Here is a 14,249-nt window from a genome sequence, read left to right as displayed (position 1 = left end):
GACCTGATTCGAGGCAGGGATGACAGTCTGCATTCCTCATCTCCGATGCTTTTCTTGAAAAAATCAGATTTGTTCCTGTGACTGAGACCAAAATGTCATTTACCCGAACAGTGGTGCAGCGCGCTCTGCACGGATCTGTTGGTCATTCTTGGAAGCTTTGAAATGACTGGTGGTATGTAAATGCTAAATATTGAGCGGTGGCTGCTCACTCAATAAAAGCGGAGCCCTGGTTCTGTAAGAAAATCTGTTTATAAAGTAAACGTGCTACGTTGCCTTCAGAAACTGTGAAGCCGGGGGATTTAGGAAGGAACAGCGTATTGTAGGGAGCTCTGACTTTCCATCTGCTGAGCACAGGACCTTTAGGACTTTTCTGGAAATTGTAAAATGTGAGTAAAAGATTGTAAAATATGAGTGAAGGCTTGTAAAATATGATTAGGGGCCACCAGCAGAAAACTTAAGGATCAGCTACACAAGCCACCGTTTATTTGAAAGAAAGATGATCCATATTATCACAGAATATAGGCTCAAAAGATCAAGTTTCTAATCCTCGCTGTCACTCTGAATGATTTTGTTACTTTCAACAAATTATTGCGTTTCTCTACCTCAGTTTTCCCATTCAAGAGACAAGGAAAATTATTCCATTTGCTATTTCATGGCTTCTTCGGTCATGGGGAAATTGCTTGAAGGGGAGGCCCAGCGTGAGGGTTTTTGTCGCACTTTAGTTTCACTTAAGCCCTTGGAGAGGGTTACGAGTGGTGCCGAGGGCTTGTGTCAGGGCATTGACCACAGTGGAAGTTCTCTCTTCATGTTTCAGAAGGATTTTGAGGCCCAGAGGGGAAGCAGTGTGAAAGTGCCAAGCGGCATAACTGATGGTTAAAATAGCCTAAAATATATGTATATATACACACCTTCCTATACTGATTTAAGTTCTTTAGTATATGTGACTCAGGTTTGCTGCAGCTGAAAGAGGTTTTCATAAAGTGGCAAAGGAAATCTGTTTTAACAGAATGAGTTCCTGAAAATATCCTTACGCCACTGCTTTCTTTGCCATTTGACTTTTCTCCTTGTTGCAATGGTTCAGCCTGCAGAGTCTGGAAAAACATCAGGGTAACCAGGGCAGAGGGAATATCAGATGGAGATGAGAGATGGATAAGAGACAAATTACAGTACATTTCTCATGGGTCATTTGGCTCCACTCTTGAAAAGGAGAGAGAAAAAAATCCCAAAGTAGTAAAAGAAAGAAAAAGAGACAATCAAAACAAATAAACCTGCCAGTGCTGCTGATTTCAAAGGTCTGTAAAATGTGCATTTATACTTCATAATGCTTTACTGTTTTAAAGAGATGCGTCTTGAAATGTTCCATGCTTTAATCCTACTCACTGTCTCAGAAGGTAATTGTACAGTAGGATCACCATTCTCTTTGCCAAAGCTTTTCCTTTGTTTTCTTTTTCCTGCAAGTTGGCCAGCCAGCATATCTTTTTCTAGTTCTATGTAGTCAGCTAACAATTAGTTTTTACGGTCGTGTGAGGAAACCGGGGTTTTCAGTTCTTGCTGCACAACTGAATTCAAATGTTGCTCCTCTTGGACACAGACCTTGCAAAGGAAGACGGTTCGATGATCACATATGAAAGAGGGGAGATTTAGATTATATCTTAGGAAGAAATATTTTCCTGTAAGGGTGGGGAGGCCCTGGTCCACGTTGCTCAGAGCAGTGGTGGCTGCCCCATCCCTGGAGGTATTCTAGGCCAGGTTGGATGGGGCTTGAAGCCCCTGATCCAGCAGGAGGTGCCCCTGCCCATGGCAGGGAGGTTGGAACTGGATGGGCTTTAAGGTCCATCCCTTCCAGCCCAAACCATTCTGTGGTTCTATGATCTGTAGCACTAAAACTCTTTATCAACCCATGCACAGGTTCCATAAAGGTGAAGTCTGGGGTATAAGCATTGGGCAGTAAAGCCTGGATGTATAAAGAGAAGGAGGGGAAAAAAAATCATTTTGTGTACATTAACAGCTACCCCAAACTTTGGCCCAGAGTTCAGACAGAACATATTTGACATTTGAAAATTTTGACATCATCTTTTTCCCCATTCTTTTTCCCTGAGCCTCTACTCTTTCTTATCCTGGCCAGAACCAGCAGCAAAAGTGCTGGAAAAAGAAGAAAAAAAAAAAAAATCTGTTTTCACTGTATTTCTGAATCTCAGCCCAGGTTTGTGAGGGATTTGGCAAGGATTTAGAAACCTTTGAGAGAATCCTTGTGGAGATCTGAGGAAACCCGCTCCCTCCTTAAAAAAGCAAGTTGCGTTGGCCAGAAATTGGGCAAAAATTGGTCGTTTCAACTGAGGTTTCCTTTGAGATTTTGGATTTGAACCTGAAGCTGCACTTTGAGAATCAGATTTTGCTCTGACTAACTTTAGATTTACAGTGGAGCAAATACATCACAGTGAGTGCTGATAGTTGTGTGCAGCCCAGTGAGAACAGAAGTTGGCTCCACGTGCAAGCTTGCATGAACCAAACCAAAAGAGGACCTGGAGGCAGGTTTGGAGTGGTCCAGCCATCAGGTTTATTCCAACCTGTTGCTGTGGTTCAGCCCATTAAGTAGATATTGCACTTACAACATTCGGAAGTTATGTGTAGGCAATTGTATGAAACACAGCTGTATCGTTTATCAGATTTCCTCTATGAGAAAGTCAGATGAGGCTGAGCAGGATTTCACCACTATGGTTATATAGGTGATCATACTGGTTTTTAGAACTCAGTAGCAAATTATTTCCTTTATGTTTGGGGTGTGTTTTTTATCTTGCAATGCTATAGATTTATACTGCTAAATGTTAGGGTAGAAGTATGATTATTTCTAGGATTTTCCTGCTGGAAAACCAGTATTTCAAGGCAAATGAGATGAAACTGATGAGTTGTCAATTGTAAAAATTCCCGGATTTAGGCCAAAGAGCTGCCCTCAGTCTCTGTTATAGGATAAAAAAAACCCAAACCCAAACGATTCCCATATTTTACATAGTAAAACTCATTATTTATTTAAATTTTTTAATATTTATTTTTTCCATAGGATGGGTGAATTCTGAGGCACTGGCATAATGGTTGAATTAATTCAATTTGGAAAAGAGGGCATCCTAGGATCAACGAGCACCCAGACTTTTGTAGCCATGTGGGCTTTTATTTCATAATACGTGTCGTTAGGGTCGGTTTTAACCATAGGACCTGCCACTATTGTTAAAAATCCTCAGCCAGCCTTAACCAGTGAGCTTGAATGCATTAGCAGCGTCACAGATTCGCAGTTCAGCACAGGCTACCAAACCTACTCAAGAAACAGAGTTTATATTTAGAATCTTTGAATAGTTTGGGTTGGAAGGGACCTTAAAGATCATCCAGTTCCAACTCCCCTGCCATGGACAGGGTCATGTCCCACTGGATCAGGCTGCCCAAGGCCCATCCAACCTGGCCTTGAACACCTCCAGGGATGGGGCAGCCACAGCTTCCCTGGGCAACCTGGGCCAGTGTCTCACCACTCTCATCATGAAGAAATTCCTCCTTATGTCCAGTCTAAATCTGCCCCTCTCCAGTTTATACCCGTTGCCCCTCATCCTATCACTACAAGCCTTTGTAAACAGTCCCTCCTCAAACAACTACCCTAAGAATCTTTGCATGTCACTACTTTTTCCCTCCTCCCTGAAACATTCCTCCTGTTTTCTAACAGGAGATCAGATTTGGGGCTGTAGAGGACATTTTGCTGCAGCAGAGAAACCAAAATTCTTTACAAGCTGCCAAGCCTACATGTGCTGACAGTGCTTGCAATTTATGCTTGTGGACATGACCTAGTGACTGTCTGGTTTGGATGCGGTCAGAACTACAGTTACACATTTGGATTTCGGTGTGAACACAGGCAGTGATCTGGATCTAAGTTGGAACCCAAAGCCTTTTGCTTTGTAATATTCTGGCTCTGCTCTATTTCAGGCTCTGTCCCAATTACTGAAAGATTTATACCTTTATCAATAAATTATCATGACTTTTACTACACTTACACCAGTGTCTTAAATTAACACTAAACTAAATGTAGATGAGGCACACTTCCTGCTTCACATGATTTATGGCAATCCATCTGAAATGAGGAGCAAAATTAAATTTGCCAGCCAAGGCAGATCTTTAACAGCAGGTCAGGCAAAAATTTTATTGCAAGTCCACTGCTAAAGAGAGTTTGAAGATTGTCATTTTTCCGTTCATATTTTTGATAGACCTGAAGCCCTTTAGGCAGAAAAAAAAAAGAAGAAAATATGTTAGAAATATTTGTAGGTCTGAAATCTCTACCATACACTTCACGTCATGCTGGAGGTGATAGACAGGACACATGTGGCAGTTAATGGCACTGATAAGCTCTCAGCTTGAGAACTGTGTCCTCTTTTGATGACCTGCCTTTGAGAAAGATATAGAGAGTGTAGATTAGAGCGTCAGAAATGACCAGAGGTCTTAAAGAAAACCAAACCAAACCTGCAGGGAGAGGTTGAACATATAAGCTGATTTTAGCCCTAAGATTAGGTGGTTTACAGGAGATATAATATTCTTTCACATAAGTAATGATTTTAGGATCTAATCTCCATGTCTGTGGGGAATGGCATGTGTAGTCAGGCACATCTGTTGCAGAAAAAAAGATTCAAGGAGATCTTCAGAAAAACTTCCTGACTGTGAAGGTATTGAAACATGGGCTGCAGGTTGCTTAGTCATGTGTGGTCTTAAGTTTGAGCTCCATAAAAATTTATTTGGTGATGTATAGAGATGCCCTTGCTTTGGGGTGGAGGGCTAGCAGTGATGGTCTCTGGATTGTTTTTCTGTGACTCTATGACAGAAGGCAAAAGACAGCTCATGCACTGGCATCAACGCGACATCTCCCAAAGGCGAGTTCTGTGTCTAACCACCCAAGACTGAGAAATCACAGGGGGAGATGCTAGACTACAATTGTGCACTTCTGCCTAATGGCCCTGTTTCAAGGTCAGCTTTCAGTGCTGTTGAAGTCACAGCTCTTGCCATTGTCTTCAGGAAGAATATAATTTATCTCAAAATTGCCCTTGCTGTCCATTGTAGATATTGAAAATCTCTCTGTAGACACTACACGCTGAAATTTTGGCCCTCCTATGTTGCTTGAACAAATAGGACAGATGGTGAGAGCCTGTCCACGTAACCGCTGCTGCGGTCTTTGCTGCTTTAATGAATTAGTTCCAACCCTGGGGCCAAGATCAGAGCTAGAGGAACCAAGGGAACACCTCTGAGCTGTTGGGAACCACACCTGGATCTGTCACAGGCTGCCAGCAGGTGTTGCCTTGGCTGTCCAGGAAAGCTTTCTTTTTTGCCTGTCAAGTTGTATACCGTGGTTTAGGCTCTGCTGACCACTCTCAATTTCGAGAGCATCAAATGAAAGAAGGAGAGTGATGTGCTGGGTGCCTGTGGTTCCAGCAGACTTACTCAGTCCTGCCATGTGCTGAACCCATTAGGTAAAGCATAGGACATTGTATGTCAAGAGGTAAAATGCAGATTTTTTGAGTCTGATTTCCCCATTCAGAAGATACCGGTGTTTTTGATTTTGGCTTGTTTTTTTTAATGATGAAATGTAGTAACTTTGGTTCCTAGCAAACTCATCAGGCGGTTGGAGACCATGCTCCATAGTGAGCAGGTAGCAAAGTTCTTACTCTGTGATTGGGTGGGGTCTTGCAAATAATCCCTTAAGTGCCCAGTTTGTTTTCTTTCTGCAATGCGACACTTCTCTTTGGAGGAAAAAACCAAAACAAAGTCGAATAGAGAATAAGTCAGAGACAAACAGTAGAAAACATTTCCTGACAATAAGGGCTGGATGGCTCTGTGTTCCTTACAAAAACAACCATGAGTGCAAGAGGCTGCACCCCTGCCATGCTAGGGAAACACGGGAAAGCCACTCTCTGACCTGGAAGAAAATGGAGACAAGTTCCCAACCCAGTTGCAAAACAGCTCAACTCTAGTCACAAAGGCCAGATTTAATACAATTAGACCTGATACCAACCGAGTTTAAAAGCCATTGGCAAATATGCTTGTAGCTGAGTGGCAGGGATTTGTGGCTGTATTTGGTGTTCGAGCTGAGGGTCAGCAGAAGGGACCTCCTCGCGGTGGCTCCCATGGGCAGGTGGAGCTGCTGGCTGGCTGGGGGCTTCACCTCGCTGCCCGGGGAGAAGCCCTGCTGCGTCAAAGCCACAACCCAAATGAAGAGGAAATGGTCTTGACAGATGAGACAGGCACAGGGATAATGGCTTGTGTGACTGATGGGGCAGGCTGCATGCTGGGCATGAGACACTGCTGGATGAGCTAAAGCCTCCATTAGACTGAAACTGGAGTACCGTATAGGATACATATTACTGATTGTGTTCTGGGCTTACTGGACAAGGGCGAGCGTCTGTACAGTACAGTTTCAGGGGGCTATTTACGCTGCACTGGAAGAAAAAGGCAAACTAAAGCTGTGCATTGGACAAATAAGTCGATTAAAAGATCTGGGTGGGAATGTGCACATTGCCTGGTGTGATTCAATGTCCCAAATGGCCTTAAACAGCCCGTAGAATTTCTATGTCTAAAACAGATTCCAGCAAAGGACACCTTTTATGATGCACTAATAGGGTCATTAAGCTTTCTTGAGCAAGGCACGCTTACAGCATCATATGTTTTTTCCATTACAGGAATTACACGTTTTGTTGTGCTTTGGGGTTTGTTTTGTTTTCCACATGGACTTGCCCTGACAGTTCCCCCATTCAGGTTTATATTGGAGGTACCATCTCGAGCCAATGAATTTTATGAAATATGTTGCTGGCACTCACGGAGAGATGCATAAAGGAAATATTCTAATGACAGTTGGAAAGGCTTTGATCCCTTTCCAGGACTGCACTCATGTCTTTGAAATGTGAATTTGGCAGCGCTGGAGAGGCTGGGCTCTTTGGCTCCGATTGGCACAAGCCCATGTGACAGACATTATGTCCTCTATCAGGAGACCCACATAACCTTGAGAAGTGTAAGAAATGCACACAGATTGCATTGGGTCAGATAGTCTGGACTGATAACAAAGCAGTTGCAGCAGCAGTGGGGAGTCCGCCTTGTCCAACACAAGAACTGAAAACTATTTTGACCTGGTAACTGTTGGGTCTGCTGCCTGCGGCTACGTAGTTGGACATGAACTGCAAAAGTAGTTAATTTATGGCTCCTTGAGTGTAGGAATGTGGTGATGATGGATAGGGATGGGGGGTTATTAGAAACATGGGGAGGAAGGAGAGGATGGAATTCCAGCTCATGTTTTTATCTCTTACACACACACACAGGTTCCTTGCATACATACTCTAGGCTGTCTCGCATGTGTGCACGATCCAAAACCTTGCTGACACACACACACCCCCGTTCATGCACGCATATGCAGGTATTTGTTCACACACAAGGGATTTGCCTCAGTTAAATGTAGAGCATATTTGTCTTTTCAGGTTGCTGACTGCTTTTACAAAGGAGTTTGCATTTACTTCCTTCCAAGCATGATCTCTTTACACCTCCCCCTGTGCAGACCCTTTGCTAAAATTCCTCTTAGGGTTCTGTCCTTAGACCGTTTGAAAACATTCTGCTCATTCACAGGTTATTTGTTCACTAGCAGAGAATTAGTGGTCAGAGAAATACTCCAAAACCAAGGCCAATTGACTTATTTCAGTGGATTTACATAAGATGTGAGTTCAGTCTTGGTGATGCACTGACATCACTGGCCAATTAGTTAAATGCTGTCTGCTCTGGCTGTTGTCTGCAGTAATAATCTACATACAGAACAGCCCTGGGTCTTGAAGTACTCAGCCTGCATGCAAGTGAAAGCACAATTATGGCCTTACACTGAGAGTATAAATGGGGATTGAGTTGTGTAAACAATAAGCAAAGAGACAGCTGACAATCAAAAAAATATCGGTTCAGATTATTTGAAGCTATAAGAGAAGAGTGAGGATAAAAACGATAATCTCAGGAGGGGTGTTTGGTTCTAGTTACTCCTACAGGGATTTGCGTAGGCCTAAAGTGGCTGCATCCAGAGTCAACAACCATAGTCTCAATACAGACAGTGGGCCTTTCCTTCCCACTGTGATACAAAACATGCCAACGTTTTTCTACTTAAGAGGTACACAATGCTTCTGTTTCTGTCCTTTTCTCTCTTGTATGAGCTATTACATCTCTTCCACGTTCTCCTTTACGCTTTTATTCACTGCCTTTTACCAATGCTGCCATACCTGCAGGCATCCACGTCACCCCCTTCGCATGCACACATCCTCCGTCACATATTCCCCTGGTGCACTTACACTTCTGTTTGCAAATGCATGTTAGCTCTCATATGTAACTTCAAACTGTTGCTCATGGACGTGTAGAAGTATAAACCTACATTTGGAAAAGATGTTTTCGAAGACACAAAGATGATCTTGGAAATAGGTTATGCACAGCCTCAGAATGTTCTGCAGATACTTGCAGAACAGGCTTGAGGAGCTAAGGGAAAAAGCTGTGTATTTTCCATAGATGTGTTGGAAACAGTGGAGAGATGAGAAATGCATAAAGGGTCACAGAATTGACCTGTCCTTCAGGATGTCATCGACATTTGATTGAAAGATAAACACTGTATGGAATGGAAACATACCCTTCCATTGGTGTCCCCAAAGAGCACGTCTTCCTCCATGACTCAGCGAGGGCCTGGGGACACCCAGCCATGAACTATTTTAGAGGCAATGACTTCAGCAAGTGGCAGGGGAAGCTATTGTGGAAATATGAATGTGTTTTCCATTGGGGAGTCCTCCAGGGAAGGACAGAAAGATCTTGATGCTAAGCCAAGTCCCCTATTTTTTTCTTCACCCTTCTGGGAATGAAAGCCTTGCAAAGTATGCAAGGAAACCTACTTACTGCATGTGAGTGCATTAGGCTTGTGAGAGCTGCATGAGCCCTACGCACATACAGAAAGGAGGATTTTAAGAAGAAGGACTCAACCTGCTCAAACCATCACGGTGTCCTTCCCCGACAAACTAGTCACTGCCTCATTGTGATCTCTCTTGCCATTGTTTCCACCTGTCTAGTGAAAATAGTGCAACTCATTCTTGGTTTAGATTATGTGTTATAACAAAACAATATCAAAAGACAACGCGAGCTGGAGACAGGAGCAATGGGTTTACTCTTATACTTCACTTTCTCCAGCTTTACTCTGAGTTAGAGCATCACGGTGCCATTGAAAGCATTGTGGCATCACGGTACGCACTTTAGCAAGTAGCTCCTCCTGTATCCCAGCGTTGAGAAAGTTTTCTCCTTCAAATGAGTGCTTAAAGGGATTAGCTTTGCTTGCCTGCAAGCAGATTGCTCTCTAACTTCCAGACAACCGAAATCGGAAGAAATGCAGCTCATCTTGGGCCAGGACCTAAAAAGCCTTAGAAATTTATGTCATGATGCTACTCCTGCGGAGATCTTTTGCAAGGAGAGCTCTTGGCACAGCTTTGCTTGCTGGAAATTCCCAAAGAACCACCCTATGTCAGGTTTAGACTGTGTGCATCGCAGCACAAGTGACCACCACTAGAGCTAAAGGAGTAACTTAATGAGCTGCTCTTGCTTATTGCTCCAGCCTGAAGATGTGAAACTTGTTGTGAAGGAAAATTAGAGGTAACAGTAATAAAAAGCGTAGAGAAAATGTGCAACGTAACTCTGATGTAAAAAGATTTACTGACCATAATACATGGTTAATGACATTCATAATGCATCGATCCCTGTACTTCTCTCACAAACTTGGACAGCTCTGTGTATTTACCTTGGATTTTGTGGCCTTAGTAAATCATTGGCCTAAAGTCCTTAGATGAGATTCAATACATGAATTCAAAGTAATTGAAGTTTAGGAATGGGTTATTAAAATATTTCAGGTGACTGATATGCAGGATATTGTAAGATCTTTGCCTGGATTGCAGCACTTTTTCAATACTTTGTTGCTTTTTGTGTCACGTTTAGACAAAAAAAAATGCTTTTCTTTTTCTACAGAGCATACTTGGATGTCAATGAACTGAAGAACATACTCAAACTGGATGGATCCACACACCTCAACATCTTCTTTGCCAATTCCTCCGAGGAAGAGCTGGCTGGAGTGGCAACTTGGCCCTGGGACAAGGAAGCCTTGATGCATTTAGGTGAGTGATAAAGATGTTTCTTCTTTGTAAAGCCTTCCTTTGAAGCGCTAAAAAGGAAAGACAAATATGCGTTAAGCTCTGTTCTGATTTCTTATCATGCCTCTAATATATAGTCAGGGGAAAAAAAGTATTTCACGATTCCCAGATACTGGCTCACAACCAGGAAAATATTAGGTTATAAACCCAAAGCATATTATGGTATTTGTAGATGATGTCAAGCTGAAAGTATTTCACCTTTTAAGTGAAGCTACTTTACAGGGCATTCACTCCATGGGAGCACTTTGCAAAGAAGATTGGGGGGATAAGTGGGGGGTGTGAGACAAAGGTGAATTTTTAACCTTAGCCTGTTACGTTCTGATCCTTAGTTCACTACTTAGTAAGCATTCGGTTAATTTTCTTCATAGATTATGCTTAAGATTTGTTGCTATTTTTCTCTACCAATGTGCAAAAGAGCAAACTGCTGAGAGACTGTATTTCTAATGTTCATTTGAGTGGAACTGGAAAGAGTTCACTCACTGCCCTGCAGATTGCCCTGTGTGTTTCATAACTAGGCTGCTGCGTACGGCTTCTGGAGCCCAGGGATCCAAACAAAGCTGTACAACCTCCCAAATGACTCATTGCCCTGACATCTGCAGTGCCACTGGACCTGCTTGCCTTGAAAAGAGTTAGATGAACCTCAGAAGGTTCAGAAGGCACCAACTGAGTCTGGATGTACTTCTCTTAACCGCAAAAAGCTCCCTCCGGCTGCAAACCTGATCTGGTCATGTTATGAGAGCAGGTATTCTCACAAGTTTTCCAGACATATCTCCAGGCTGTCCAGACCTTCCTAGGCTCAAAGTGAAGTCCAGTTTCGTCCAAGTTCAGTTTTTGTGAAAGGCTGTTTCAGCCAATTTTTATATAACCCAACCCCATGTTTGGGAGGGGGTGAAACAGAAACGATGTGGCAAATGTAAAGCCTAGACAAATAAAGCCAGTACGGTGTTTTTTCTAAAGCATACTCTAAGTGCCAAACTACAGCCAAAACCATCAGCCCAGGAGGTTTTTCTATGTTCAAAAATGCATTACCCCAAAACCTAGAAGTTAATATCTCTTTATAGTCACATGTCTTCATAGCTGAGAGGGGCTCTATGGTCAGACCAAGCAGTTGGTGCTGACTGCCCTACTTCTGTTAGTAAATGTTTTACTACTACATTCTGCTCTGCAGCTGCTCTGGTAGAAGTGTGAGCAAGCTTTCCTTCTCAAGGACTGGCACTGACACACATCCAGTCTCTTGCTGAGCTAGGCTGGAAGTGAAACCCACTCTGACTTGCCTCCAGCCTCCTCCATGGGGTCCTGCTGGGAGCACCCAAACAGAAGATTCTATAAATGCCTGCCAGTGAGCATTCCCCGTGGCAAAATCTTCTGGCATAACAAAAGATAGTAACCCCGGGCTCGACCAGCACTCAAGCTGCTGTGATTTCTATCATTTTGTAGCACCACAACCTCCTACTCCTACACCAGCCCCAAAGTAGACTCATAGAATAGTTTGGGTTGGAAGGGACCTTAAAGATCATCCAGTTCCAACTCCCCTGCCATGGGCAGGGACATCCCACTAGATCGGGCTGCCCAAGTAACTCTGTTTGCTTCTGATTGTGCAGCATTCTGGGTTGCTGGTTGGAAACATTAGCCCTAATGCCACTGCTAGCATGAAATAAGGCTGCAATACAGCTGATCCTTCCCTAAAAATGACTGTTTTCACAGCTTCCCTTTGGTGTTGCCATGGGAAAGAGCAGAGAACATGGAGAGAGCTCCAGAGTGCCAAGAAGAACCTTCTGCAAGAGGGCTGGGGCTAGCCCAAAGCCCTGACGAGTTCTTCTGTCACTTCGTTAAGTTAATTTTCAACATCATGACTGAGCAAAACAATTTAAATTCAGCTCCTACAGTGCCTTGACAGAATTCGTTGACCAAAGAAAGATCCCATGAGAAAAAAAAAAAGACATTAGTCAACAGTTTAAAGTTGACTTGCAATGGAAAAAAAGTAAAAATAAATAAATAATGGTCATAATTTCCTGTCATAGCAGCCCTCCCAGACCTGTGCTTGGTCTGTAAGAATTCATCTTTAATCTTTTTTGCTCTCTTCTATAAATCCAATATGTACTTAATAAAAAAATATGAAATATGTCCTGTGGTGCAGATCTGAAGGCTGGGATAGAGATTGCCTGGGTGAGGGAGTTTATCTTTTCTGTAAAACTGCAATTGATTTAGGTTCTTGACAGCTGTGAAAAATATAAATTTCCAACAAAGACAAAAATAAAATCTCCCTTTCCAGATGCCTCAGGGCTGTCCGATGCCAGAACCATTTACCCAGCCTTTATTTTGAAGGCATGTCCTGCTGAGGAATTTCCCCAATACTTCTGCCATTGGAGAACAAGCTCTGGAATTATCTTTGGGAAAGAGACCCCCACAAGCAAATGCATCAGGGAACTCTGTGGGTGTAAGTGGCTCCACATGGGTAAAGCCCAAGCACTGGAGGCATCAGAGCATATACTGTATAAAGGGAGAGAGAGGGATACAGGGAAGATGGGAACTTCAGTGGCTGTGTCCTGGTAGGTCTGTATACAATTAATTGGGACTAGGGAGAATTAGTGTAAGGACCAGTTCAGTGCTATGAGAAGGATATGCAGATGTTGCACATGGCACAACAGGCATGATAGTGCAGTATGTTTCATTTTATTAACTTTTGTTTGTGTTTGTATTTGAATTTCCAGTTCAATTTTTTTGGTCCTGTGTATGTATTTGTACATGAAATGTGAATCCTCTCCACTGTGTGCACGTAATCACACATGCCTGTGTACGAAGGGAAAGTCTTTTCCCTGCTGCTATGTATGCATGTGTCCTTGCTAGACACCCAAAACAGTCCTTCTTCTCTCTTCAGCACCGATATCATTTCAGCTGGAATGCTGAATTGTGTTTGGACACTGTACTTGAAGGAAAACATGAGACAAGCGAGAAAACCAAAGGAGAGTAACAGTCAAGGAGGTCGAGAGTAAAGGTTGAGCTACAAGGAAAAGCTGAATGGAGTTACAGTTGTTCAGAATGAAGGGGGAGAGCCTGAAGTGCAGATGATGACAGTCTCATGAAAGCTGATGAAAGGGGAGGAGAATCTTCTGCTCTTCATATCCATATGAGGCAGGACTTAAAGTCGTGAACATGAATTGCCAAAAAGTCAATTCATTTTAGACGTGAGTTAAATCCTTACAACCTTAAGGATACCAAGTGCCGGTATTGACTGCTGGGGCAGTTGGGTCATCTGGGGTTGTAAGAGATGTTAGGCCAATATGTGTGAGGGCTGGTACAGACCTAATTGGTCCTGTGTTGTTTGAGAGTGGAATTCAGATGACTTTTTGAGATCTGCTTGATTTTATTGGTCTTATATATCCACTAATTCTGTGGATATTGCAACCGAGTCTCTAGGCAGACGAGAAGGAAGAGTCTATGGTGCATCAGAACCCAGTGATCTCATCTTCCCTGCGCTACAGTCACTGATAAAGTTCCTCCTGCCAAAACCTTTTCTCTCCTCATTGTCACTAAATTATTACTGTACCATATCCAAGATATATTTTCCCACTAGAACTTTTACAAAGTTATCTCCTGTTCTCATGATAGGCAATATACACAAACAGTTTTAAATGAAAGGCTTGGAAAAGTTGAGGTCAACAGGCTAAATAAAGAAAATACGAATCATATCAGAAATCCAAAGGTACATCTAGCTGAGCTAAAAATATAATTCTTATGATTAATTCAGTATAGCGTAAAGCCTCACTAATTTACTCCTTGCTTATCTAAACATCTCATAATTCATACAACAAAAAAAAATCACCGTTGGTTTTCTTTGCACACATTTAACAGCCAGTCGGTTCATTTCATTTTTGGGTTTTTTTTTTACACATTAGGCTTATGCATATTCATTAGTGGACTGTGCAGTTCAGATCAAACCAGGCTTGTCTGAGTGCATGACCAGAGCGTGTTTCCAACAGTTACTTCAAAGCTGTCTGTATGTTCAGTGCTCACCCCACAAAAACTCTTCCA

General features: G+C 42.7%; 1 protein-coding gene across 1 annotated transcript in view; it reads left to right on the top strand.

Annotated features, from left to right (window-relative positions):
• PAPPA (pappalysin 1) overlaps positions 1-14,249 on the top strand; it is a 183,923-nt gene that overhangs the window by 43,150 nt on the left and 126,524 nt on the right. The window contains exon 3 of the mRNA XM_009569421.2: positions 10,036-10,181. Coding sequence (XP_009567716.2) covers positions 10,036-10,181 — 146 coding nt within the window. The remainder of the gene's footprint in view (positions 1-10,035; positions 10,182-14,249) is intronic.

The sequence above is a fragment of the Cuculus canorus genome, chromosome 19 (genome assembly GCF_017976375.1).
Source record: "Cuculus canorus isolate bCucCan1 chromosome 19, bCucCan1.pri, whole genome shotgun sequence".
Lineage (NCBI taxonomy): Eukaryota > Metazoa > Chordata > Aves > Cuculiformes > Cuculidae > Cuculus > Cuculus canorus.
Note: the sequence above shows the minus strand (reverse complement) of the source record. Positions and strands in the feature narration are given on the sequence as shown.